The following is a 26,344-nucleotide window of genomic DNA, read 5'->3' as shown; positions in this document are numbered from 1 at the left end:
ACTTCCCAAACCGGAGGGGCCCGGGCTGCAGGAAACCGCCCCGAGCTGCTTTCACACGCCTCAGGGACGGGCAGACTCCCGCCTCAGGCCCTGCAGCGTCCAGGTCCTGCAGCTTCCCTGGCCCTGAACCCTTTCCCAGACCCTGAAACTCTCCCCCAGGTAATGTCCGACCCCGGGCCGTGCAGCTTCTTGTCCCCGCCTAGCCCGCCCCAGGCCATGGTCCCTTCTTCCAGCTCATCCCATCCAGGCTGTGAACCCCTCCTAGACCCTCCATGAACCCTCCCCCTTGAAGCCCAGTTCAGGCTCTGAACCTCCCTCAGACTCTGAACTCCCCAAGTCCATGAACCCCCTCGGGGCTGCCCTAAGCCCCCCTCCTTTCCCAGCAGCCTTCCCCCCAGGCTGGGACCCTCCCCAAGCCGTGCATCCCCTCCCACCTCCGGGTTATAAATCCCCCTCTAACACCCCCACAAAAGCCTTTGGTTACTCTACTCACCCCTGGGGGGCCAAATTTTCTTCCCTGCACCTTCAGGAGCCCCCCCCCCAGAGTTGCTGTAGGATCTGGAGTGGGTAAAGCCAGGGCTGATCTCTTTGCAGGTCTCCAGAACCCCCCGAATCCGCTGCGGGGTGCGGCACCGCCATGTTCGGCTCCTCCCGGGGCGGGGTGCGCGGGGGCCAGGACCAGTTCAGCTGGGAGGATGTCAAGACAGACAAACAGCGTGAGAATTATCTGGGTAAGGGCTGGTCCTGCTCCAATCCCACCCTCCCTGTCCCCTGTGTGGTTTTGGGGTGTGATGATGTTGAGGGGAGGTCACTGTTCCCCGCAGGCAACTCCCTGATGGCGCCGGTGGGGCGGTGGCAGAAGGGCAAGGACCTCACCTGGTATGCCAAGGGCAAGAAGGACACGGGGCCCCCGTTATCCCGGGAGGAAGAGCTGGCTGCAGTCCGCCTGGCCGAGCAGGAGGCCATGATGGCAGCGCTGTGAGTCCCCACCCCACAAAAACCCCAAAAAACAGCAGGTGCGTGTCCCCACACACAAATCACCTGCTCTTGTTTTTATAGGGGCTACAAGAGCTTGAAGAGGCAGCCCACGGGCCTCAGCAAAGAGGTAACAGGGGCACCACACGTCCCCCCAGTGTGCCCTGGCTCTGATTTTGGGGACACACAGAGGACACTGTCCCCCCTCCCCACAGGACCTGGCTGAGGTGTGCAAGAGGGAGGGCGGCGAGCGGGACGAGAAGGACGTGGATCGGCTGGTGGGTTTGGGCAGCTCCAGGTAAGGACAGGGAAGGATCCCACACCAATTTCACAGCAATTTGTTTGATTTTAGTGTTTTTATGCTTTTTTCTGTGGTCTCTCTGCAGTGGCAGTGCTGGCAGGGTGATGCTCTCCAAGGAGGACAGAGAGGCGGCCAAGATGGGGCTCTCGGTCTTCACGGTACGGTGCCGGTCACATTGTCCTTGGAAGGTTCAAAAATAGATGGAAAAAGGCAAAAAGCAGTGCCCCTCACTTGGAATATTTTATCTAAAAAACCATCTGGGTATTGTAGCACAGAGACCTGCAGGAGTTTCCTGTATCCTGTTGGCACTGAGGTTTTTTGTGGGGCTTTCATTTGGAAGCAGCTGTTAAGGGTATTCTAGTTTTTCCCCAAATGTAATTTAAATTTTTTTTAAGTTTAATTTTTAAAGGGAGAAAAACCCTTTGTCTTGTAATTACAAGCGATGGGCTCATGGGTTCAGTCTGTATTTTTCCCTCTCTCCAACCCTAGCACCAGAAAGTCTCCAGCAGCCCAGAGACATCTGTCTCCAAGAAGAAGCAGGAAAAGGAGGAGAAGGTGGAGGAGAAACGGTGAGGATTTTTCCCACTTTGGTGGGAAACCACCAGAATTTCCTGGCTTTTATGGGAAATATTTTACAAAATGTTTCCATGGCTCTGTTTGGCACTGGGCTTGTTTTGCATCTCTCTGAATCATCCCCAAAAGCCTCTGTGGGCTTCTCTTTGGCAAAGGAGGGATGTGGTGGGATGTGCCTGGAAAAAGGGATGGGGATGAGGTTTTGGAGCCAGAGGGATGCACAGTGCAGGGATTCTCATTGCTTTGATCTCTTCCCTGCAGACCTGAGAGCAGCAAAAAATCCAAAAAGGAGAAGAAGAAGGAGAAAAAGAACAAGAAAAAGAAGAAACACAAGAAAGAGAAGAAGAAGGACAAGGAGAAGCATTCTAAGAAGGATGCTGCCCCATCATCCTCGGATTCTTCCCCAGATCGGGATAAGAGGTAGCTGGGTTGGGCTGGGGCATCAGCAGTGCAAAACGGGAGGCAGGATTCAGGAGAGCCCGGTGGTCATGGCTGGTCAGGATGCCCCATTGGTATCTCCTGGCTTTCCAAAATCCCCTTTTCACCCGCAGAATCCCCTTATTGGAGTCCCCTCTGTCATCGCTGTCACTTCCCCCCTGTCCCCGCAGGCACCACCGCAGGAAAACTCCGCAGCACTCGGAGGGGGCGCGGCACAGCCGGCGGCGGCGGCACGACACCGAATCGGGCACGGAATCCTCGGCGAGCAGCGGGAGCGGCGGCCGGAGCCCCGCCCGGCGGCGCCGCCGGAGCAGGGACGGCCGCGGCCGCCACCCGTCCCCGCGGAGGAAGGGCAGGAAGAGGAGCAGGTCCCGCTCCCCCCCGGCCCGCGGGGTCCGGCAGCGCCACGACACCGACTCGGAGGACTGAGAGGGAGCCTGGGCTTGTTTCAGGGACATCTTGCAGAGATTTATATTTTTTAAGTGATTAAATTAAAAACGCTGCAGCCCCGCGGGTGCTGGGGCAGTGTGGCAAAGGGCATTAAGGCTGTGGTGCCAGCAGGGCCTGGGCACCCTTCTCCTCACTCCTAAAATCCATCCAGGCAGGATTGAGCACGGAGGATGCTGTGGGTGAGGGCTGCTGCTGGAGTGCTTCTGGCTGTGGTGCTGAAAATGCTGTGGATACCTCGTGTTTATGGATAGAGACTTCAGAAGAGATTATTATTATTATTATTGTTATTATTATGACGGGGTTTTGTCTTCTTTCTCTGCCTGTGCAGTGGCTGAAGAGTTTCTTTCTGAGTTCATCAGCTGCATGGATGGGAGTTTAAAGCTCATCTAGTTCCAGTCTAGGGACACCTTCCCCTGGGCCAGGCTGCTCCAAGCCCTGTCCCTGGACACCTAAATAATTCCTCAATTTACAGGGACAAAGTGGATGGGACCAGGTGTCTCCACAGGCTTTTGCCCTGGCCACATCTCCCCACCCCAGGGAGCAGCAAACTCCATTCCCAACCCTCAGCACGTGATTATTGATGTTCTTGGCACGCTGAAAGAGAGGAATTTGACACCAATAAATAGAAATATTGATCCAAATGGAAAGGGGCTGTCCCGAGCAGCTCTGGAGCATCGCTGCCAAGCACAAGGGCCTCATTTGTGTAATTAATGATGCAATTGAAGACAGGGAGGGTTTGTGTGTCTTGGTGGACAAAAGCCCAGTGGCACGGTGCTCAGGAGCTCACAAAGCCCTTCTGTCCCAGCACTGGGAGATGCTGCAGAGCTGTCACAGCTTTCAGTGATCCCACCCCAATGTGATTTTTGGGGTTGGCAGCCCCTTGGCACCAGGGCTGCTCCTGAGCCATGCCAGGGATCCCCAGGGCACAGCTGGGCACTCCCTGGGCAGGAGCTCTGCCCCTGCTGGTGCTCACCAGGCTGAGCTCAGGGTCACCTCCAAGGGATTTAGGGATCCAAACTGTGGCTGGAGCCTGCTGGGAACATCCCAGAGCAGGGCTATGCCTCATGGGAACTGGGCACAGGCTGAAAAGGGAGCCATGGGAGAGTGGAAACAGCACAGCAAGCAGAGAAAAAACCCACAAAGCCCAGAGTGCTGCTCTTCCATGGGCTCCCACCTCCCACCTTCAGTGCCAAGCTTTGGGCTGGATGGGGGGCAGGGCAGGGCAGGGTGATGGGCACAGGGACAGGGTCTTGGTGTGCCCAGCACCGTGGCAGAGGGGCCAAGCACTGCTGGCCCAGCTCAGTTCAGCTCTCCTGGGCTTTCTCCTGCTCTGCCCTGTTCCTGTTTCATGCTCAAACCAACATCATTTGAGAAACACAGGAATGCAAAGCCTGTGCTGCCCAGAGCAGAGGGAAGAGCACAGCTCTGATAACATCACCACATTCCCTGTTTTCCACAGCAAATCCTGTATGCAGAGCAGCAGCATCCTTACCCAGCTGGCCCTTCAAGTTCAATTCCCTCCCAGAACAGGAATAAAGAGCTGTCCTGCTCTATTAGGGATGCAAATATCCTGATTCACAGCTTGAAATTCCAAGGTGGACTCCTGACTTGCAGAGGTTTGTGATCCCAGTTTGCCCAGTGCTATTTACCCTGTACTCCAGCCCCAGTCCCTGTTACCCATCCAGGTTTCCCCCCAGGGAATTTGCTCTCTAACCTGCAGGACAGCCCTTTGATCCTACAGCTTTCCAGTGCAATGGGGGATCTGCTGCACCAGGAAAGCAGCCAGGAGCTGGCAGGCAGCCTGAGCTGAGCACCGGGGAGGGAGGAGAAGCTGCAGCTGACAGGGAAGGCAGGAGGATCACCCGGAGGAGAAGGAGCTGTCCCAGATCCAGAGGAACTGCAGAAAGGGAAAATGCAAAACAAAGCACTTAGGAAGGCGGAATTCCTATTTTCCCCCCACAAAACTGCTAATTCACAGATCCTGTAATTAACTGGGACCAGCAGGACGAACAACCTGTTGGGGGAACTGATGGGGCTACTCAAGAAGCTCAAATTGTGCTGCCCCAGAGGCAACAAAGTGACTCCAGTAGAACCCAACAAACCCCACCCACCACTTCACCTGCAGGGTTCCAACCAGGAATGATTCATTTCTTGGAAAACACAGGAGATATCCTCGAATTTTCATGCAAATCATGATGTGTCAAAAAAGCTGCCTGGATTTGGCTCCCCTGCACAAAGGATGATACAAACCAACACGATAGCAGTGCAAGTTTCATGAAACTTTTTATTCAACAAGTATTTAATTATGATTCTGCCAAGATGATCGAATGAACAGCAAGGCATAAAAAACATGAAATAGTTAAGAGATTTTATTCTAATAGCTTTAATTACAGTGCTTGTTTGTCGAAATGAAAACTGAAAACAAGTATACAAAACAGTTGCTTACTAGTTGTGTATTGAAAGCAATAAAGGTTTCCACAACACTAAATAAACCAGTTCTGATAGTTCCTCGAGTTAAAGTTTAACAGCTCCAGCTTCTTCAGTGTTTATCAAAATACAAAAGAAAAGTAAAGAGGTCTTTTTTTTATTTTTCTGATGGCAAATCTGAACCTTGCAGTATGAGGGATGCCAAGGGTTTTCACACATATACAGATATGGGATTGTTCCAAAATGGGATTGAATACTTGTAGAGTGGAATGACTCTCCAAACTCTCATGCTTTTTGTTTGTTTTTTTTTCCCCTAGACACTATACATAGATGTTTGGTGTTTTTCATGGCAATTCTTACGTTAAGTACAGTACTTTCTGCCTATAGAGCTTAGGACTAGGACAGGCTGTGCTTCCTGTGGAAAGGTTTTGCCTTCTGGAGTGGTTTAAGCACAAGAAAAGTACAAAACACTTTTTGACAAATATGACAGGCTAAAAATGTCGACTTCTGGAAATGATTCAAGTTCAATGGAAACGAGAAATCTCACCTGAACCAAAAGTCAGATGTTTAGCATGAGTCTGCAAAGCTCATCTAAACCAGGCCCAGCAAATCTTTGAACGGTTGTGAACGAAGATGAGCACAGACTACGAGCTACAGAAAGAGCCAGAGATCTACTACTTATGATCTGTTCATTAAGCAGATGAAGCTAATTGGGTGTCAGTCATTGCTTCACCCTTTCAAAAGAATCAAGAGTCACCACGTTAGAGCTGGAGCAGCAGAAGCGATGTCAAACGTTTGTGTGTTTGAAGTGTTTTTACTTTTCCTTGTCTATTTAAAAAAATACAGAATTCAGGTTAAAAACCAACCACCAAAATGGATCTCACAGATCTCACAACCCAACCAAGATGGAATCCAGCTCTACTGCACAAGGACCACTGGCAACCCTTACGTTATTAACCCACTGAATTCCCTTCCAGGTACTAAACAGTGACTCGATTCTTTACAATAAAAAAGCTGAGTAATATTGCATAGGAGTACCAGAAACTGCCTCATTGGAAACAAAAACTATTTACATTAAATAAGAAACCTAACTGTTTTCAGGCTTGTATTTGCCACATTTACAGCATGATGCAATATATACTGTGACAAAAAAGAAATGAAAACAGCTTCCGGCACTCAATACCACAAAGTAGCACAGTTTGCCACATTAGAGTAAAGCGAAGGGCGAGTAGGAGGAGATAAGAGGGAGGGTGGAAAAAGAGGGAAGAGGAAGGTTTATGGTTTCATTTCTGGTTTCTGAGCTGATTGGACAACCAGTCCAGTCCTTCATAGAGACCGTCTCCACTAGTGGCACAGGTGGCCTGGATGTACCAGTTCCTGTGACGAAGAGAATGCAGTCCGAGTTTGTCTGTGATTTCTGCTGCATTCATGGCGTTCGGCAGGTCCTGGGGGAAGCAACAACAGTCATGCCCTGTCGCAGACATCGTTTTATGAAAAATCCTTTCCTGAGGATTTTTCCTACTGAGAAGCTGAGAGGCCTCAGGAACAAAATGCAAACATTGATTATCTGCTGCTGTGGAATGCAACAGGTGCATCTGTGATTGGCCCATGTTAGTTGTTTCTAATTAATGGCCAATCACAGCCCAGCTGGCTCAGACAGAGAGCCTGAGCCACAAACCTTTGTTATCATTCCTTCCTATTCTATTCTTAGCTGGCCTTCTGATGAAATCCTTTCTTCTATTCTTTTAGTATAGTTTTAATGTAATATAGATCATAAAATAATAAATCAGCCTTCTGAAACATGGAGTCAGAGCCTCGTCTCTTCCCTCATCCTGAGACCCCTGTGAACACGGTCACAATTCCCCACTCCTCCATCACCAGTTTTAAAGCTAAGAGCTCTCAGAATTTCTCTTTCAGAAAAACCCCAGTGGATTACTGTGATATTCAAACCATTTGCCCAACACTGACAAAAGTTTCAAAGGTTTAACAACCCAATCTAAATGAACATTATGGAATATTTGAATATTATCCAGCCTGACTCTGCTCACAATTCCAAGTCCACATTTCAAAATTACTGAAGCATAATGAAAATTGTGTGAGAAGGACCTTAGGATTCTCAAAAACACTTGGAAGGCAAATGACTGACACCTGACTGTTCATCCCAGGTCTTGTAAGGAACTAAAACTTTGTAAAACCCGCCTCAAACTTTAATATATTATCTGTGTGTTGCTGCAAGTGAATTAGAAGTCCCAGTTTGTAAAATCAACTCCTGTTTCCACTCAGGAGTACCCTTTCTGTGACTGCAGGTATGATTTAAGATCAACTTTCAGCACGCAGCACTCCTCTGCTGAGCACAGCTTCTTTAGAGCCCACCTTTCCTGCTCCTGGACATGCCTTGTGGCACCTTCACCCTCCCCAGCGGAGGCTGTGCAATCACTGGAGCAGGATGTTATTCCCTCTTTACATTTCCTGGTCACATTTCAGCCCCTTGACATTTGGGGTTAAACTGCCAAGACCTCCACAAGCAATAAAAGGCAGAAGTCTGAGGCCTGGCAGAGCCCAGCTCACAGATCAGCACAAGCACATTAAAACTCCAGTGCTCCCACCAACACCAGCAGTGCCCTCAAACAGCCTAAATGAGGAATTCAGGGAGGTTCTGGCATCCCAGCATTCCTCTCTGGAGGAAGTTTGGGCAGGTGCTGTAATTGAGCCGTGTCAACCTTAAAAATCAAACTGGTTTTCAGTAAAACTCAAAAATCTCTTAGCCAAGATGGTTTAGAAGGATGCTCCTTTCAGATGAGAATTTCATCAATTTTTTTCTCCCTTCAACATAACCCAAATGGCCATTTACTCTGAGTTATTTATCATTACACTGGAAATATGAAAACCAAGGTCAAGACCTGGCACTCACAAGGATGTTTGAAGTTTTCAAGGGTTCAGACAGACAGACACCTTTCCTGTGCATACCTGTTTGTTAGCAAACACTAATAAAACAGCATCTCTGAGCTCATCTTCTGCCAACATTCTCATAAGCTCTTCTCTGGCCTCATTCACACGTTCTCTGTCATTGCTGTCAACCACAAAAATCAGACCTAGAAACAAGCAAACAAAAATAAACATAAACTTCAAGTCTCGTGTCTGTGAGAAAGTCTGTTCTTGCTGAAAGTTGGTGAAAACTGCTGTTGGTTTGCATTTGTTTTTGCAATTTGGGTATTCTTTCTACAAAACCATTTTCCAGGAAGCAGCAGCTCCTGAAATGCTGTGACAGGACCCAAAGGCACACACATGAAAAAGGCCCAGCAGGGACAGAAGTGACAAACTCCCAGTTCATGGGGCTGCAGAGCTTTAAGGAAAGACTCTGCTTTGAAGTGAGGGCAGAGCTGTGATGCTGACAGAAGAAAAAACAAACTCCTGAACTCGCTCTGAGTCAGAAGGACAAGGAAGACTGGTTTGTGGAATTCTTCCCATCCCTCTTTGAACCTGCAGTGAGCAGCACACAAACACACCTTCTATAATAACAAATACTTCCATTCCCCTCCGAGAAACTTGCAAAATTAACTTAGTGAAGACAGCCAAAAAGCTCTTTTAGACTCTGGAGAGCTGGGAATGAGGAGTGGGGGCTCACCTTGTGTGTTCTGGAAGTAGTGGCGCCACAGGGGTCTGATCTTGTCCTGGCCACCCACGTCCCACACTGTGAAGCTGATGTTCTTGTATTCTACTGTTTCCACATTGAAACCTGAGCGAGAGATGGTGGCACAAATCTCACTTCAACACAGCTGCTGTAATTAGCAGGTCACGCTCTCAGACTGTGATCATTTAAAAAGTTCACTTAAAATTGGAGTTACTTTAAACCAGCAGAGTCCTGTGCTGAAGTTCTCAAAGCAAAAACAGCTTGTGCTGCTCCCACCATCACACCAATGAACAAATCTAATTGCTACCTGAGCAGCTACAAAAAACAGTGTTGTCTTAAAAAAATGCAAACAAAGAAAAAAACCCCAAACAAACAACTCCCAAACAAACAACCCCCCAAACAAACATCCCCAAAACAAACAAACAAACAAAACAAACCCAAAGAAACAAAAAACTCCCAAAGAAACGAAAAAAACAAAAAAACCCAAAGAAACAAAAAAGCCCCAAAGAAACCTAAAAAAAACCCCAAAGGAACCAAAAAAATAAACCCCAAAGGAACCCAAAAAATAAACCCCAAAGGAACCCAAAAAATAAACCCCAAAGGAACCCAAAAAATAAACCCCAAAGGAACCAAAAAAATAAACCCCAAAGGAACCAAAAAAATAAAATAAACCCCAAAGGAACAAACCCCCTCTGGCAACCAAACCAAAAAAACCCCCCAACCTCCCCCCTGGGTTTTAAGAACTGCAAATCTCAATACCTTCTAATAAAAAGAGAAAAAAAATAGGTGAACCCTCTGCTACTCAGTCTGACATGATGCCCCAACAGCTGGGACACAAATTGCCTTTCTGTGGCCCACAAGTGACTGACAGAGGGAGGGGAGTGAGGAAAGAGTCACAATCTCCCCTCAGAAGAATATTTGGCTGTGCCACCTTCACACCTTAACAAGTGTTTGTCCTGACAGACAAGTCACTTCAATCAGCTGAGACCCAAATCTCCAAGCCATCAGTTAGAGAAACACAAAACTCTTACCTATAGTAGGAATAGTAGTTACTATTTCACCAAGTTTAAGTTTGTACAAAATAGTTGTCTTTCCTGCAGCATCCAGGCCAACCATTAGAATACGCATTTCTTTTTTGCCAAAAAGGCCTTTGAAGAGGTTAGCAAAAATATTTCCCATGGTTCAGATATGTTCTCACTGGCCAGTGAAGTCTGGGAGGAAAAAAGATCAGAGTATCACTCATGAGTTACCAACAGTTGTGTTCTGACCACGACATAAAAAACCACAAAAAAACCAAAGTAAGAGATAATGGGAATCATTTCTAGACAGCCCAGCCAGCACTGAACATTTTCCCCATGCTGAAGCAACACAAAGATGAACAGATGTGCCAAAACTCAGTGCTCTTGAAATGACTCAGCTTGAAGTGCTTGAAATGTTTCAAATATCCTTTCAGAGATTTTAGCATTAATTGCTGCTCTCCAACTTTTGCTTGCAAAATTCATGCAGCTGACCACTTCAGGTACTTTGCTCCCCACTATTATGGGACAGTTTATCTGCAGAGAAGTGTCACCATTAAACAAACTTGTCCTAATTGACCTGCAGAAATAACAAATTTTTGCTTAGCACAGCAATAGCAGGTCCTTCTTTTGGGAAGGCAACTCTGAATACAGCTTGGATTTTCTCCTACTCAGAACAGTTTCCTTCCTCTCCATCTCTGAGGAAATGGTCTGTGAACAGCACATAAACACAGAGCAGTTACTCTCATTAACAGCGGAGGGAGACCTTCTGTAGGAAAACAAATCCACATTTAATCAAAGTTAACTGTGGAGAATTAACAGCCACATTAAAGGAGCACGTTCAGAGATGAGCACTTCCCTCTCCTGCCTGTGATCCAAGTGATTCAGGTCAGCAGGAGCTTCCTGTTTGGGAGCTGCCTCTGCACTCCAGCCTCAGACACGTCCCTGTGCCCTTGGGGCCTGACCCATCCCATCCCAAATCCCCCCTTTGCAAACTCCTGCACAGTTCACAGCAGGATTGAAATCCCAGCAGAGCTATTGCTGTGCCTGGGAGCTTCACAGACACCTTACAGGGCCAATTCACAGCCTCCCTGATGCTGCCTATAGAAGCTCTCAGGTGTCAGTTTAGGAAAAGATCGAGCCCGACTGAAAATTCAAGTTTCAGACCAGATGTACCAACAGCCAATAAATTCAAAGCATTGAGTTTCCTGTAAACCAAACCAAATTTAAAGCACAACATGAAGTTTGAATCATCTCTGTAATATTCTGTATTTCATGATGAAGCAAAACTCTCCCTAGAAAGAGAGCAGGATATCTATCTCTACAGAATATCTATTTATTTATCTTTACAGAATATCTATTTAAGAACACTAAAGCAAGATTTGGATTGACAAGCACAGCACAAAAGGCTTTTCCCACTCTGTCCAGTGATGCCCTGGTCATGTCTGAAGCCTGGCTGCCTCACTCTGCTCTGGGAGAGGGCTCAGCAGCCCTGTCCTCTTCAGGAACTTCGCTGGATAAAATTTTTAAGCCAGAAGTTAAACTCTGTAACATTAACCAAGCCACGTGTCCGAGCACTCCCAGCTCCACGGGGAAGTTCAGAGTCCACTCCAGGGCTACTGCAGGACATCAATCCCCACACACCAACTCGCTGAAGCAACTGAGGCAAAGATTTGTTTATTTTATAGGACTGAAGCTTTAAAACTCAACTCCTCTACAAACCAGACTGGGGATTAAAACCAAAGGGGAGGTTTCAAAGTTTTATTATTCCACCATTTCCTTTTGTATTTCTGCAACACGACCACGGATATTCCACCCCCACTGGAATATATGAAGGCTACATAAACAGGAAGGTTAATTAGGAAGCAGAGAAAACAGTTTTGCTGCAGTCCTCGTTTCTCCACGGCAGGAAATCTCCCATCCCAGCCCACAGCACAGCTCCCAGTGGCCTGGAGGGCAGGGAGGCTGTAAAGCTTCCCTTTGTCTGGCTGCTCATGCCACCTCTATCTCCTGCTTCATCTGGAAAGCAGCAGCCAGGCCTGAACTGTGACCTTTTACCAGAGCTCACAGAAACCGACTGCAAGAACTTGCACAGCAAGAGAACCTCAGAAGCCTGCACAAAGAACGCCTTTCTTTGCTTTGCACACGTTTAAAAGCATAATGAGTTATCAGATGCTTGGACTGATCACAGCAATTAGTAAAAAGAGCAAAATCCTATAATTTACATCCAGGACAGCTTGCCACACACTGGAGAAGTCCAGGCCGCTGAACAAGCTGCTGGTACTTGGCACTACCAGCAGTGAATCCCATTAGATCCTTGTTTTCCTGGCAGCTATTTCCAGGTCAAGCCTGCCCTTTGCCATCGAAGCTGCTTTTATACCACCATCCTCCCTATTTTTACTATTTTTACTTTTTGTGAAGATTAAGAAGTTAAGATCTATTTAAGCACTTGGTTTCCAGCTCCCCTCTTGTTCTCTTCCACATCCCTCCTATCCAAACCGAGTCTGTAACTTTATTTGGTACTTCAGGGTAGGAGGCATTACAAAAAGTCACATTTATTTTTACAGGCAGCACAGGATAGTTTACAGCCCACTCCTGCAAGAAAAGCATGTTTACAAGTTGACTAAAAAGTAGCTGAATCCTTGCTGCCTAAAAGAAGAAAAAATGAGGAGCAATCCATCTGCAGAGCTCCCACAAACTGTTTTGGTTCCCATCAGGTTTTGTTGGATGGGGCTGGGGCAGGGCTGAGCAGAAATTCCTCACGTCCATCTCTTCCCACAGGAAGGAACTCGCACCCCCTGGTTTGTAGCGCACCCTGCTCTCCCTGCAGCGCCACAGGAACCGCCCGGGTTAATTCAGCTCAGCTGAGGGATCACGGGACTGCTCCCTCTGCACCCGGGACCCGGCTTTAATTCCCATCCCAGCCCATTACTTGCACAGCTCGAAAAGCCTTTCATTTTCTCGTATATTAAGCAAAAAAACCTGTTATCTTTCAGGCATTATCACCCCAATATCTGACTCGTATTCCTTACTGAATTTAACTTCCTCCTTCCCTCCACCCGAATGCTGTCAGTAATTTGCTGCACCGATCGTTTTAGGAGCACAAGGTGAATAAAATTCCTGAAAACATAAAAGACTCCGGCTTGTGAGCTGCTTGTAGTGCTTGAGCACATCTTCAAAAGAGGGATCCATCAGGCTAAGTGGGAAGATTTGAGTATGAAAGGAACGATTTGAATAAACAGCATCGAGTATTTTCACAGAGCTCCTTGTGTATTTTCCCTCAGCACAACACCAAAGCCAAGATCTGGCAGCTCAACACCCCTGAGCAGAGCCAGAGCACCCCAGCACTGAAGTGTCCGTCTGTCTGTCCCTGCCCATGCAGTCCTATAGCACTTTACCACACCGCACTCTACCTGAGAAGCGCTAAAAACCCGTCAGGCAGGTTCGCTGGGGACCAATGTGCCATCGGTAAACAGCAGCGCTGACGTTCAATGGGGAAGCTGCAGTTTCGTTTCATGAAACAAAAGTATTTTCAGCTGCCCGTTTTCTAGTAAGTGATACATTGAGAGGAGCCATTAGGAGAACAGGCAGCCTTTTGCAGAGGAGTTAAAAATGAATGAGTGTCTGCAACAGCAGCAGCCCGGGGTTGTTAAAGTGATACGGCCCATGAGGAAGAAGCACAATCTGCTTTTATTAATTGTAGGTGGTTAGAATAAGAGCTCTGAGGAATATCTCAAGGCCAAAGAGCACTAAACACTTCATCGTGCTGCAGGATTTTATATTTAAATGCATTTAAACGTCATTTCATTCAGGCTGGTATCATGAGAAGTCCAATCTGCTGCTTGACCTCCAAACTCCTTGGGGGAGCCTGGTGAACATCCCCAGGGCTGTATGACCAAAGAGAGCAAAACACACCTTGACATTCCCACAGAACCTCAGCTTTACACCTCTGGAAAAGTTAGAGATTAAACTTCCCTCAGACAGGAATTGTGTTCCATTTAAGTTCACCCCATTTCTTTAAACAAAATGAGAGGATGCCATGTGCATTATTGAGTCAAACTATACTGCAGTATAAAATTCATTTCTTTCACCTCTAGAGACAGCACTTACCACACGAGGCTCCCACAGTGAAGAAATAAGGCTCCAAACTCTGCAAGTGTTAAAATCAAGCTGGCTGGGCCCAACATTTTGGCAATGTGAAAATTCCAGCAGCCACGAACACGGCAGGGGGGTGGAACCAGCAGAACTTCAAGGTCCTTTCCAACCCAAACCGTTCTAGGATTTTATGGTTCTGATAAGATCAGTCAAGGAAAGTTCAAGCCTCAGTTCCTCCCCTGCCCAGCAGCTGGGACAGAGGGACAGAGGGCATTTGCTGTCTCTGGGATATTTGCTGTTCCCATCCTGTTTAAATGCCATTTTTAAGGAGAGATAAACACCAATGGCACACTGAGCTACACAGCTGCAATCAGACAAAATATTAAACACAGGTAAAACCCCCAACAGCTGCAGGTTTACCAAAAAACTCCTCCCTGCACCTTGCTTGGGCACCTTGCAAGTAAAACTGGCCTGTTGACAAAGGCAATGGAACAAAAATTCCATCTCAATTTAAAGAAAAATCTACTTGGCATTGGCCTAAACTTTAGCTCCATGTCCAAAACAATTAGAAAAGCCCCAAATCCATAATTTCTAACCAGGTATTAACATACTGGTTTTATCAGTCACAGGGGAATAAAAATGGATCAATTTGTTATTTACCAGAAATACTGATTTGAAATTCAGCCAGTTGTCACTAGCTGGCCTGCATCATTCTTTCTCATTTATAGCATTCTAGAATGTTTTAAATTAAATCATCAAGAGAAGCAAAATATTCACACAAGAAATCACCAAACCAACATGCAAATAAGAGGTGAGAATGTATTTTTTAAAAAACCCATGCAACTCCAACAGCTGTTACTGGTGGAACATGCAAGAACAACTGGCAAATAACTGAAAGTGCAAATGTAACCCGACAGCTTGTTATTAACAATATAAAGTGTGATTTAAAGGAGAATGTGAGAAGAGATCCAACAAGAATAGAACATTGCTAAAATTCAGGATTAATCTACAGCCCTGGTGTTTCACACCCCCACTCAGCAGGGAACAGTACTGATGTGGTCTCTTGAACTTGAAGTAATTTCTTTACAGCAAATTTTGGAAACACCTCTTTATATATAGCCAGGGTGGCCCAATACTATTCCAGTACAGTTCCATTCAAGTATTTTTAGAAACTGTTTACTGCCCTTCCACATCTGCTAACCTGAGAGATGAAATCTATCAAACCCTTTCACTTTGGGGCTTTAAGACTGAAATTTAGCTGAGATCAATTTGGTTGGAGCTCTCTGGGCCATATCAGTACGAGGAGGGATGGATTACGTGTAACATGTGAGAGCAGCCAACAGGCAGGCCTGGCCCTTTGTTCACCAGGTGATTCATTCTCCTGCACAAACAGCTCTGTCATAAAGGCCATGGCAACAACATCTTCCCAGAGCTCTTCATTCATATTAGTCCTAACTCCTTGATAATTTTAATAATTAGAACCAGAGGAGTGTTAATTGTGGAGATCAACACTGACCACTTGGCATCATTTTCCCCAGTTCACACTGGGGGTGCTCCTGCCAAGCCTGGCATGGAAAAAGTCCTGAAGGATCATAACCTGGTTATTTGAGGGGAAAAGCAGCAAAATCCAAGTTAAAGATACAGAACTGTTGGATTTGGCCACCAAAGGCTTGCAAACTAACAAGGGCTCCAAAAGCACTGTGCATGTCCAAGGCAGGTGGAGGACAAGGCAAGCACAGGTGAGAGGAAATCTCCTTGCCCAGCAGCTTTGTTTAACCCAAGGAGGTTGAACACCCCCCTGTCTACACACCTTACTCAGACAGGACATTTCCCACATGCTGGAACATTCTCTTGGGAGAGCTGGGCTTGGAGGGGCAGAAAAGAGAAAATAATCTCACTTACAAATCAAAACAAGGACAAAAGGGGGAAAGTTTTCTTTGGGGTCATCCCTATTTCTCAGACAGGAGAACAAGTCACTCCTAAAATAACAGCCAGAATAAAAAGAGTCAGGACCAGAGTGGGTTGCTTGACTTGATACTCAAACCCCAAATCAGGATTATTCCCTTAAATCTCACCTTCAAGCAGGGAAAGCAAACTGCTGCTGTTTCACAACAAAACTTCCAGCTATTTAAAGATTTATACACTTGAGAGCACACAAACCAAGCCAGAGGAGACACAGGTGAGGGAGTTTCCTCACCCTTTCACCCAATGCAATTATTCCAACAGGGAAAACAGCTCAACAGGGCCCTCCAGCACTGCAGACAAAATCAGCACCATCAAACCAACCCCAAAAACTTTCCTTGCAGAGAACCACTTTATCCATAAGACTGTTCCTATTTTATTCCATTAGAATCCCCATGAATAAAAGCAAAATAAAATATCTGGGCTGAAAAAGGATAGGCTGACAGGTGAAAAGCACAGAGGGAGCTGCATCCATGCCCTCCCTGCTCAGGAAATATTGTGGTGCCAAAAATGAAGCTGTGAACCCCAAGAATGGGTTATGGCTTTCTGCTCACCAGTTCAGCACTGGGTACACTGGTGTGAGAACCGGTGGGTACAAAGAATTTCTTTTCTTTAAGATAAGCAGTGCACAGTTGGGGTGGTTTTTTTTTTTTTTTTTTTGGTCTTGAGGCTGAATTGTTCCTGAGCTCAAAATCTCCAATTTTAAGCCAAATATCCTGTTATTCATTCCTGGGAACTGGGCACTAAGTCAACATTTACACTCCTAGTAGAAATGGCAAGAACTCACAGGAGAGCTCCATCCAGCAATGAAATTGGCTTTTGGTTTGGGGGAAATGTCAAAGCAGAGCCTCTGAGTGGTGAGGCAGAGGAGCAGTGGGTGAACAAGAGCTGTCAGACACGAGGGTTTTACTAAAACTGAAACATCAGCAGAAGCTCCACCACAGCTCCTCCGACGTTTGCGTGCGTTCAAAATAAGGAATAAAATCGGATACTCGCAAGCAGAAAGGAAAAAATGCTGAATTACACAGAAAAAACCAGCTGCTGTAGTAGGAAGCTGATTCTGAACTTCTTTACTCATCAGTTAAAGAAAGAAAGGGAATAGCACAAGCTCTGTAGCACTCCAAGAGCAGAACTTCCAAGAGATTTCTAAAAAAAGAATCAGAACTATTTCTTTTCAGATAAAGTTAGCTCACGTTCACCAAATTTATCCACTGAAAAGCAAGCTGGATGCTTGGGAAGGCTGCTGAAATACAGAAGAATTCTTGCTTGAAAGCCCATCTTTATAAAGAAGAGAAAGAAAAGCCTCTGGGATGTGTAAAGGTGGTTCTTTAAATTTCACCACTGCCATTTCAGCTGCAATCCTGGGTTTTGAGCTCTTCCTCCTTCCAGCAATCCATGTCATCAATGGCTCAGCTGATAATTATCTGTAGAGACCTCCTGCTCGAAGCAGCTGGAGCACAGCAGAGTTTGGTGAATTCCCAGGAGCAGAATCCAGCCCCGACTCCCACACAGCACGGTTTGCCTCGAAAAGCTGTGCCTGGTCCTCCCCCCACTCGGTCAGCATGACTAACACTCACAGGGAACTCGGTGCACAGCTCCTGCCAGGCCCTTCCACATTCCAGCTATTTCACAACCGAGGAAACGCTCAGAGAAACCCATCCGAGCTCCTCCTCGGACCATTTACACCCAGGGCTTTGACTTTTAACAGGATTTACATCACAAACACAGAGCTGCTCTGAGGGGAGGGCGGCTCTGCTTGAGCCATTTTAATTCCTGATGCTCCATCGCAGGAAGCACCAAGGAATTGGCGAAGCTGTGGAGTTGCAGAGGTTCAATCGAGGTGAGTTCCCTCACCCTTTCACCCACTGCAATTATTCCAACATGGAAAGCAGCCCAGCAGGGCCCTCCAGCACTGCAGACGTGTTTGTAGCGGAGAAAATCAGTGGCATCAAACCAACCCCAAAAACTTTCCTTTCAGAGAACCCCTTTATCCATAAGACTGTGTTCCTATTTTATTCCATTAGAAACCCCATGAATAAAAACAGAACAGCAATCCTCCGCTTCAGCCACACTTCCTTTTTTTTCCCCCCTAGAAGCGCTCCAAATCAGCAGCAAAAATAGCAATAAAGATTGCTGAATGACCTTGGAAAAATCCACTTTGCCTCGAGTTTCTCCTCCTGGAAAATAAGGTTAATGGAATAGCCTGCAAATGGGAGCTTCGAGCCTCGCAAAACAAAGCTCAAAGTATTAAATAAATACTCGGAATTTTGGTTATTGACAAAGCCACAATTTCAACACCAGACCTCTGGCCAGGACTCTAATCAACCTGCGGAATTTGCTTTGGCAGGAGCACAGCGGCAGAGCCACAAGGTCAATGTCAAGCACCACCACAACATTTGGGGCAGTTTTTATGGCCCGGCTGAGTTTTGGTCTCGCTGTGCTATCACTCCATCACACCGAGCTTTATCAGCCCCAAAGTATCACGTTCGCCTCGCACAGAGGCACGATGGAGTATTTTCAGCCAGAATATAATATCCTTATCCTCCCACCGAGAGCTGCTGGGCCAAGGAAAGCTGATCTCCCACACCACCCAACCCAAGGCGATGCATGGCAAACAAGAGTTGTTTGCTCCACGATAAAGCTCAACTCCTCTGCCCGGCAAAAAAAAACACCAAGTCAGCAGCCGAGGGCTTACAGAGAATCAACCTCTGGCCCAGGAGCTTCATCCGAGGCTGCTTTCCCCCACCCCACGAGGGTTTTCGGGGGGGAGCACAAGGAGGAAATGCCTCTCCTTCCTCGGAGCCGTGCGCGGGCGGGGCAGTGGCCGGAATGAGCGAGTTTGGGGAAGGGAGGACAAACCCATCCCGTCCGATCCCATCGCTAGAGGGAGCGGAGAGGGGCCTTGTGCAGCTGCTGCCGAGCTGGAGCGATTCCCCTCTCCCATCCCTGCCTGTCCCGGCCCTTCCCAGCCCATCCCACCCACGAGCAGGGAAGCGAAAAGCCCGACCCCCCCACCCCCGGTCCCACAGACGTGAAGGGGGGGACGGATGGGGCAGCGCCGCTCCTGGAGGTTCTGTGGGGGAAAAGGAATGATTAGGGATAAGATGGAGTGAGAAGGAATTCAAAGGAATGAGAAGGAAAAAGGAGGAAAGAACAGCCCGGCCCCGCTGCCTCAGCGCCCGCCGCGCCTTAGCGCCAAGGCCGCGGGATGCGGGCGGAGGCGCGGCGCGGCGGGCCGGAGGGGGGATAAAAGGCTCGAAAGGAGGGAAGAAGGAGGTGTCGGCAAACCCACCGGCGTCGTCGGGAGGCGCGGGCCGTGGGTCTGGCTGCGCTCGGAGGGTCCCGCTCGGAGCCCGCTCGCCCCGGCCGCGATCCGCCCTGGAGCACAAGATGGCGGCGCGATGCGGCCACGTCAGTGCCCGCCCCGCGCGAGGCACCACGGGGAGGCGAGGAGGGAGCGGGGGGCGTGGTCTGTGCCCAGGGGGCGTGGCCACGCCCTGCTGCCGCAGGGCCGGGCTGCGCGGGGGGGGCGTGGCCTAGAGACGCAGTGGGCGTGGTTACGGCGGGAGTGACAGCTCAGTGAGGATGAGGGCGTGGCCTGACGCGAGTGGGCGTGGCCACAGCGGGAGCAGCAGCTCTTGGCCGGTGCGGGGGCGTGGTCTGTGGGTTGGTCACGCCCACTCTGCAGCGCGCGAGCGGAGCGGGAGCGGGGCCGCGATCCCGCGGGAATGCGGGGATGGGATGGGATCAATGGGATGGGGTTAGTGGGGACCGTACCTGCCCTCCCTGCACAGCTCCCCTTTCTCTGCACTGTGCCCTTCCCTTTCCGTGCACCGTTCTCCTTTTCCTGCGCTGCTCCCGCTTCCCTTCACCGTCCTTTCCCCCTTCCCCTTTCCCTGCAGCGTTCCTTCACCTTCTCTGCACTATTCCTCCCCTTTCCCTGCACCGTTCCTTCCCTCTTCCCTGCACTGTTCCTCTCATCCCTGCATCACTCCTTCTTTTCCTGCACTGTTCCCACTTCCCTTCGCCGTTCTTTCCTGGTTCCCTACATCCCTCATCATTCCCCTTTTCCTGCACCATTCCCCGTCTCCCTGCCCCGGTTCTCCTTTCCCTGCACATTCCTCCACCTTCTCTGCACCATTCCTTCCCTCTTCCCTGCACTGTTCCCCCTTCCCTTCATCGTTACCCCGTTCCCTGAATCATTCCCCTTTCCCGACATCATTCCCCTTTCCCTGCCCCATTCCCCCTTTCCCTCACCATTCGCCGTTCCCTCCATCATTTTCCTTTCCCTGCCCCATTCCCCCTTTCCTTACACCATTCCCAAATCAGCCAGCAATCCTCCCTGAGCTCTCCCACCCCGTTGCAGCCTCTCTGCGCCTCAGTTTCCCCACACAGGGAAAATCGCTTTTATTTTTTTGTTTTTTTTTTACCTAAGCAATTAATTTTCATTTTTTTAAACTAACATTCATTTATTTTACCTTACGCAGCACAGAGGGAACAGGTCGGCGCAGCAGTATCTTAACTCCACGTGGAAACAGAATAATTCACACGGTTCCAAAAAGAGAATAATTCACAGGCTTCCAAAGCTCAAGAGGTTGCTGCAAAAACAACTGTGCACAATAAATTTAGGTTTATCTCCTTTCTGGTTTGGGTTAAGTTTGAGATAAATCGAGGTTGTGTCCTGTCCCTGGCTAAATATTAAATTCTTTGTTAATGAGAAGCAGGAAGCCACCAAAACTGCTTCTTTCCAAATTTCCCCCCATGCTCATAGGAAATGAGTGCCTCAAAGACCTCCATCCCCTGCCCAACAGGGCTGAAATCACCCAGAATCACAGAGAGGGCAGACAGGCAGATGAGAATGAGCCCAAAAGCTTCTTTTCCTTAAAAAAAAAAAATAAAAAAATTGGGTCACACTCCAGAGAAATGGCAGCAACAGGGCTGAGAAGTGCCAGGAGGGAGCCTGGGCAGGAGAAAAGATCATCCCTGGGCTTCTTCCAGCGAGGCACCATCCCCAGGCACAGCAGGTTTAAATTAGTACAATGATTATTTGGCTTTCAAAAGGCCCGAAATTGCATTAAATCTCCCCAGAGGGTCACTGAGCACCACCAGCACCGATGGGCTGAGAAAGTGACAGCAAGGATGCGCTGAAAAATCAACTTAATCCTGTTTTCTTGCCCTGTGGAAGCTGAGCTGGCTGAAATGGGGGGTTCAGGAAGAGGAGAGATGTTCCAGGGCATAGATTGGTGCCCACCTCCATGGCCAGGCATCACAGATGTCCCTGTCCCCTGGTTATCCCTGGCTCTGGGACCTGTTTGGGACACAGCAGCCCTGCTGTAAGAGAGACTGAGTCCAGCCAAAAATACCCAGTGAGATTCAAGGAGAAAAAAGGAGATTTTGCACTTGCTCATGGCTCCTGGGGAGGATCTGGATATTGCTGGATATTTTGGGTGAGCCCTGGGGCAGGAGCTGAGCTGGGAGGCTCCGTGTGTCTGTGGCAGGAGGAAGCTGCTTCCAAGTCAGCAGCAAAAAAACCCCAAATTTCTCCCCATCCCTGTCACAGACATCTTTTATGGAAAATCCTTTCCTTGGGATTTTTTCCTCCTGAGAAGCTGAGAGGCCTCAGGAACAAAATGTAAACATTGATTATCTGCTGCTGTGGAATGCAACAGGTGCATCTGTGATTGGTCTCATGTGGTTGTTTCTAATTAATGGCCAATCACAGTCAGCCGGCTCAGACAGAGAGCCAAGCCACAAGCCTTTGTTATCATTCTTTGCTATTCTATTCTTAGCTAGCCTTCTGATGAAATCCTTTCTTCTATTCTTTTAGTGTAGTTTTAATGTAATATATATCATAAAATAATAAATCAGCCTTCTGAAACACGGAGTCAGCTCCTCATCTCTTCCCTCATCCTCAGACCCCTGTGAACACGGTCACACATCCCCAAATCCCCTGCTGGGCACAGCTGAGCTGAGCAGCCCTTGTTTCACAGCCCTGTCTCCATGCCCGGGCAGTGAACCAGATCAGGGCTGCTCTGAGTTAAAAATAACCCTTCTCTCCTTTACTTTTCCTTTTTTTTTTTCTTTTCCTTTCGCTTTATTTTTAACCCAGAGCGACTCCTCCTTTGAGCTCACTCAGGGGAGAAGATGCTCAACCCCACTGGGGTGAAAATCCAGCTGCAGAGCGCCTCAGGGGAGGTTATTTCATATTATCACCCACGACACATCACCAGGGAGATCTGATTTCATTATCCTCATCCTCTGGAGACCTCAGTGGACGCTGAGTTTGAGGTCTCATCCCTCTGATTCATCCCTGTGCTGCAGCTGGAGCCCTTTGCCCTGTGACTCACAGCATTCGTGGAAATAATCCTCAGTTTCTTTTTGCAGAAGTGCCCTTTGCTTCCTCCATCCTGAGGGGAAAAAAAAATATGGGAGAAGGACAAAACAGGGCAACTCTGCTCATTTTCAGGGCAGCTCAGCTCATTTTCTGGGTGCTCCCAGGGTTCCAGAAAACCCCTTGTTTTTTCCTGGATGGCCCCTTTGGAGCTGGAGAGTTTTCCTCCCTGCTGGGAGCCTCTGATGACAAATCTGCAGCTGAACTACACCCTGTTCTCACTGCCCTTTTGGATTTAAAAAAGGAGAAAAAAAAATAAAAAGTGTTTGTGCAAGGCGATTTCTGAGGTTATAAAAATATCACCTGGAGTCTCAGGGCTCTTCCCAAGCTGTGCTTTTCCTTCTGCATCTTCCCCCAGGGAAAAACACCACAGCCTGGATCTGCTCTTGCTTCAGGGTCCCTCCAAAATAATATTTTCTGCTGAGTGTGGGCAAGCTGTCTTTATTGAGAAGAGTCTTGGTGAGAATATTTGATATATTGGGGTGGTGGACACCCCGCGTCAGAAAAATGGTAAAAAATGAAGAGAAGGAAAGCGCTGCTTTTGTCTGGAGTCCTGGTTGCTGTCAGGTTAAGGATTGGGGTGGTGGAGACCCCTGAGCAGGTGGCAGCGATGTCCAAGCATTAAATCCCTCCTGGTGGTGATGGAAAAGTCATTTTGGGGTGGAGATTCATCCCAAAAGCGTGGGAGAGGCTGAAGGACATGGGGACCCATCACTGCTCTGTTTTCTGCTGCCCTGGAGCTCCTGGCTGCTGTCAGGTTGAGGATTTCTTGGTGAGAATATTTGGGATTTTGGGATGGTGGAGACCCCTGAGCAGCGATGTCCGACCATTAAATCCCTCCTGGTGGTGATGGAAAAGTCATTTTGGGGTCGAAGGGGCAGAAAGACACCAGGGCCCATCACTTCTCTGTTTCCTGCTGCCCTGGAGCTCCTGGCTGCAGTCAGGTTGAGGGTTTCTCACCTCTGAGTCTCTCACCTCGAGGTGGGAATTGCAATTACGCACAGGAGCTGAGAAATTACACCAGCCTCCACCCCCCTGCAGCAATTTGCTGTGTTGCCTACCAAAAATAGCCACGATTCCTGGGATTTGTGCTCCTGGGGTCACCTCTAGATGGGCTTGGGCTGCTGGAAAGATGACAGATCTAATGTTGCTGCTCATGTTTCACCATCGTGCAAGAGAAAGGAAGGTGGAAAGAGCAGAAAAGCAAGAAAAACTCTACACAGCTACACGGAGAGGCAGAGAAATCAAGAATATTCACAGCCAGAGCTTTCATTTTGCTGTGGTTTCTCCTCCCAGAGGTGATTTAGGTGGCAGAAGGATCCTACCAGCAGGAGCACCTTTGAGAGCCCCTGGGGAGCAGAGGGAGCAGATCAGCTCCGTGCTCCTGACACCACCTCCAGGGATGTTGGGAAAATTGCCTCAGCTCTCTCTGCCTCATTTCTTATCCTCTTTCACTTGGAATCAGCTGCTCTTCATGGCTTGGTGGCATGCAGGGTCACCTGGCAGTGAGGAGATGTTTGACATCAGCACTGATGGTGCTGGTTCCTCAAAACGAAACTGAAGCAGCAGTGGGGTGATGCCTCAGGTTTCAACTTTTATATTTTTCAGATTCTGTGCTGCTTTAGTGTGTGGGTCTGGGCTTCATATCAGGGCATGGTGAGCTCTGTGCACAGAGCAGGGAGACAAAACAATTCCTGCTCCAGCTGGGCACCAAGGACAAATGATCCAAATCTCAGCCCAGGAGCACAAACACCGTGGGCTGGAGAGAGAAAAACAAGCAGGGTGGGACTGCAGGGGCTAAAGCTGGAATGGGACAATGAACTGCAAGGTGCAAATGGAGCAGAACTGATCCCAAGGGAGAGACCCCGGGAGCGCTCGTGCATTTTGGGGCCATTTTGGTTCATCTTGGGTGCAGCCCTGGCTGGGCTCTTGTGCTGCCCAAGGTGCATCCATGGAGGAGATCCTTTGGATAAATCCCTGCTTTATTCTTTAGCTCTGTCCAGCCTCTGTTCTGGCTCAGCCTGCACAAGGCATCAGTGTGATGCCCTGTTTGGGCAGCCTTGGAGGCGCCTTTTGGTACCCAGGCAAGGTGGCTTGGACAGGAAAAATTGATTTTTGTGCTGTCATAGAATCACAGAATGGGTTGGAAGGGATTTTAAATATTCCCCATTCCAGCCCCTGCCATAGGCAGGGACACCTCCCACCATCCCAGGCTGCTCCAAGCCTTGTCCAACCTGGCCTTGGACACTGCCAGGGATGGAGCAGCCACAGCTTCTCTGGGAAATCTCTTCCAGGGCTTCCCACCCTCAGGTGTCAATGGAGATAAAGAGGAGGGATTGGGATAAATGGATATAAAGAGGAAGGATTGGCATAAATGGAGATAAAGAGGACAGATCTACCCATCCTGCTCCTGACACCACCTCCAGCAGCTCCATCACCAGGGGAAATGACCACGCTCAGCTCATGGGATTCCCCCTGGGAGCACAGCCAGGGATTGGCTGTGTTTCCCACATCATTTTGACCCCAAGCATTTCATTTACTCAGCATTTAGGTTGGAGAATGTGCTCTGGCTGGATGTTTTGCCTGAAAAACACCCTGTGACCTGCTCAGCCTGCCCTGTAACTCAAACACATTTTAAAACTTTACGTTTTAAGTTTTTTATTTAGTGACATTACCTATTTTTAATTAAACTATATATTTGTAGTTTTAGTTTCATTAATCAGTTTTGATGGGATCGGGTCCTTAGGGACATCCCAATATTGCTTGATTTATGATCCTGTAGGGTGTGCTGAGTTTGTCTGGCCTCTGGGGTGGGCAGTGCAGCAATCCCAGAGGAAATTCCCTGCTGTGGTCCTACCCCCATCCCATCAGACACTGCTGGGGGTATTTTCTTGGGGGGGAGATTCTCTCTGAGTGTGGAGGCAGATGGTGGGATCATTAAAACCAAAAGGTGGGAGAATTAAACCCAAAGGTGGGGGCATTAAAACCCAAAGGTGGGGGCATTAAAACCCAAAGGTGGGAGCATTAAAAATCCTATTTGGAGAGCTCTGTGCATTTTCCCAGAGCTCCCTCAGGGAAAGCTGTCTGACCATCCCCAGGGCACCACACTGCTGTAGAGGATTTCTTGTGCCATGAATCCCTCTGCTTTTAATGCCCCCTGACAGAAAATCTGGATTTTTAAAGCTCAGCTGAAATATTTGCCCTCCATCAGCAGAGTGCTCTGAAACCCCAGCAAAGCTGCCACCTCCGAAACTCTTCATGGTGCATGTCCTGTCACTCAGGACAATTTTCCAGCCAGGATTCCTTGGAAAAAAAGGAGAAAGGCTCCTCCTTTCCCTATGAAGTCACTGCTGTGGAAGGGAACATCTCAGCAGAGGGAGCAAAGTTACTGCCACGGTGTTTGCCTGGCTGGGAATGAAACCTCACCCGCCCTCCATCATCAAAACCTCATTAAGCCGTGCAGCCACTAATTGATAAGCCCAAACCTGACAAGGAGGCGATGGTGGCTGCCCTGGGAGCTGCCAATCAATGTCACAGCTGGCCCTGGCCCTGGGTGAACTCTGACCGCTGGCAAGAATGCTGGAATTGTTCCTTTGGGAGGGGAGGGATGGAAAGCAGCCTAATTATAACATCAATGTCAGGTCACAGCCCCCCACTGGACACCTGCCTGATGGAGAGGGGAAAAAAAGCTCTCAGACAGTGGTGATTGGGGTCCAGCTTCTGTTTCCAGGCTGGGAAAATGTCACCTTGCAGGGCTTTGTTCAGGCAGCGTGATTTTTGTGGAAGGCTGAGGATGCAGGAGGGAGGAATTCCAGCATGGAAGGGTTGGTTTGCAAGGAAGGAGGAGTTGGACTGGGGAAGAGACATGGAGGAGCTGATTAATCTGTAGATGTTGCTATTTGTACCTTCAGTTTTACAAAATTCATGTACTCTGCTTTCTTCTTAATTTAGAAGTTGCAGAAATCCATGCCTCCATGTAAATCATGAAGTTTTCCTTGCAGAATTAATGGATCACTTGGATTATTATCCATTATTAATGGATTATGTGCTAATGATTCAACTTATGCAAACCACCAAATGGAGGA

The 26,344-nt window shown here is 48.3% G+C and overlaps 2 protein-coding genes across 3 annotated transcripts; one reads left to right on the top strand and one right to left on the bottom strand.

Moving 5' to 3' along the window:
- Nucleotides 1-3: 3 nt before the first annotated feature.
- Nucleotides 4-3,020, top strand: C2H1orf35 (chromosome 2 C1orf35 homolog). Its single transcript, XM_030968978.1, has 9 exons — nucleotides 4-159; nucleotides 595-731; nucleotides 825-978; nucleotides 1,060-1,105; nucleotides 1,191-1,273; nucleotides 1,362-1,434; nucleotides 1,766-1,845; nucleotides 2,111-2,269; nucleotides 2,458-3,020. Exons 2-9 carry the CDS (start codon nucleotides 638-640, stop codon nucleotides 2,714-2,716), a joined length of 948 nt encoding a protein of 315 aa, XP_030824838.1. The 5' UTR covers nucleotides 4-159; nucleotides 595-637; the 3' UTR covers nucleotides 2,717-3,020.
- A 1,984-nt stretch (nucleotides 3,021-5,004) lies between these two features.
- ARF1 (ADP ribosylation factor 1) lies at nucleotides 5,005-19,318 on the bottom strand. Of its 2 annotated transcripts, XR_004061505.1 has the most exons (6): nucleotides 19,161-19,318; nucleotides 9,827-10,006; nucleotides 8,790-8,900; nucleotides 8,132-8,256; nucleotides 6,354-6,609; nucleotides 5,005-6,208 (listed from the first exon to the last, which is right to left on the bottom strand). XR_004061505.1 is itself a non-coding variant. In XM_030968990.1 (5 exons), the coding sequence occupies exons 2-5, from the start codon at nucleotides 9,972-9,974 to the stop codon at nucleotides 6,448-6,450; spliced, it is 546 nt and encodes a 181-aa protein (XP_030824850.1). In that variant the 5' UTR covers nucleotides 9,975-10,006; nucleotides 19,161-19,318; the 3' UTR covers nucleotides 5,005-6,447. The 2 variants fall into 2 exon arrangements, 1 of the variants encoding a protein (XP_030824850.1); XM_030968990.1 differs by having other exon boundaries at nucleotides 5,005-6,609.
- Between the last annotated feature and the right edge of the window lie 7,026 nt (nucleotides 19,319-26,344).

Source organism: Camarhynchus parvulus, chromosome 2 (assembly GCF_901933205.1).
Source record: "Camarhynchus parvulus chromosome 2, STF_HiC, whole genome shotgun sequence".
Lineage (NCBI taxonomy): Eukaryota > Metazoa > Chordata > Aves > Passeriformes > Thraupidae > Camarhynchus > Camarhynchus parvulus.
The sequence above is the reverse complement of the archived record's forward strand: the minus strand, read 5'-3'. Positions and strand labels throughout refer to the sequence as shown.

Excerpts from the sequence above, each read along its gene's own strand:
- C2H1orf35 (XM_030968978.1), top strand. The coding sequence starts at position 638 with ATGTTCGGCTCCTCCCGGGGCGGGGTGCGCGGGGGCCAGGACCAGTTC. Across the intron at positions 1,274-1,361 it reads GTGGGTTTGGGCAGCTCCAG|TGGCAGTGCTGGCAGGGTGA; the intron begins GTAAGGACAGGG and ends GTCTCTCTGCAG. Across the intron at positions 2,270-2,457 it reads TCCCCAGATCGGGATAAGAG|GCACCACCGCAGGAAAACTC; the intron begins GTAGCTGGGTTG and ends CTGTCCCCGCAG.
- ARF1 (XM_030968990.1), bottom strand. The coding sequence starts at position 9,974 with ATGGGAAATATTTTTGCTAACCTCTTCAAAGGCCTTTTTGGCAAAAAA. Across the intron at positions 8,901-9,826 it reads AACTACTATTCCTACTATAG|GTTTCAATGTGGAAACAGTA; the intron begins GTAAGAGTTTTG and ends TCTCTCGCTCAG. Across the intron at positions 8,257-8,789 it reads CTACTTCCAGAACACACAAG|GTCTGATTTTTGTGGTTGAC; the intron begins GTGAGCCCCCAC and ends GCTTGTTTCTAG.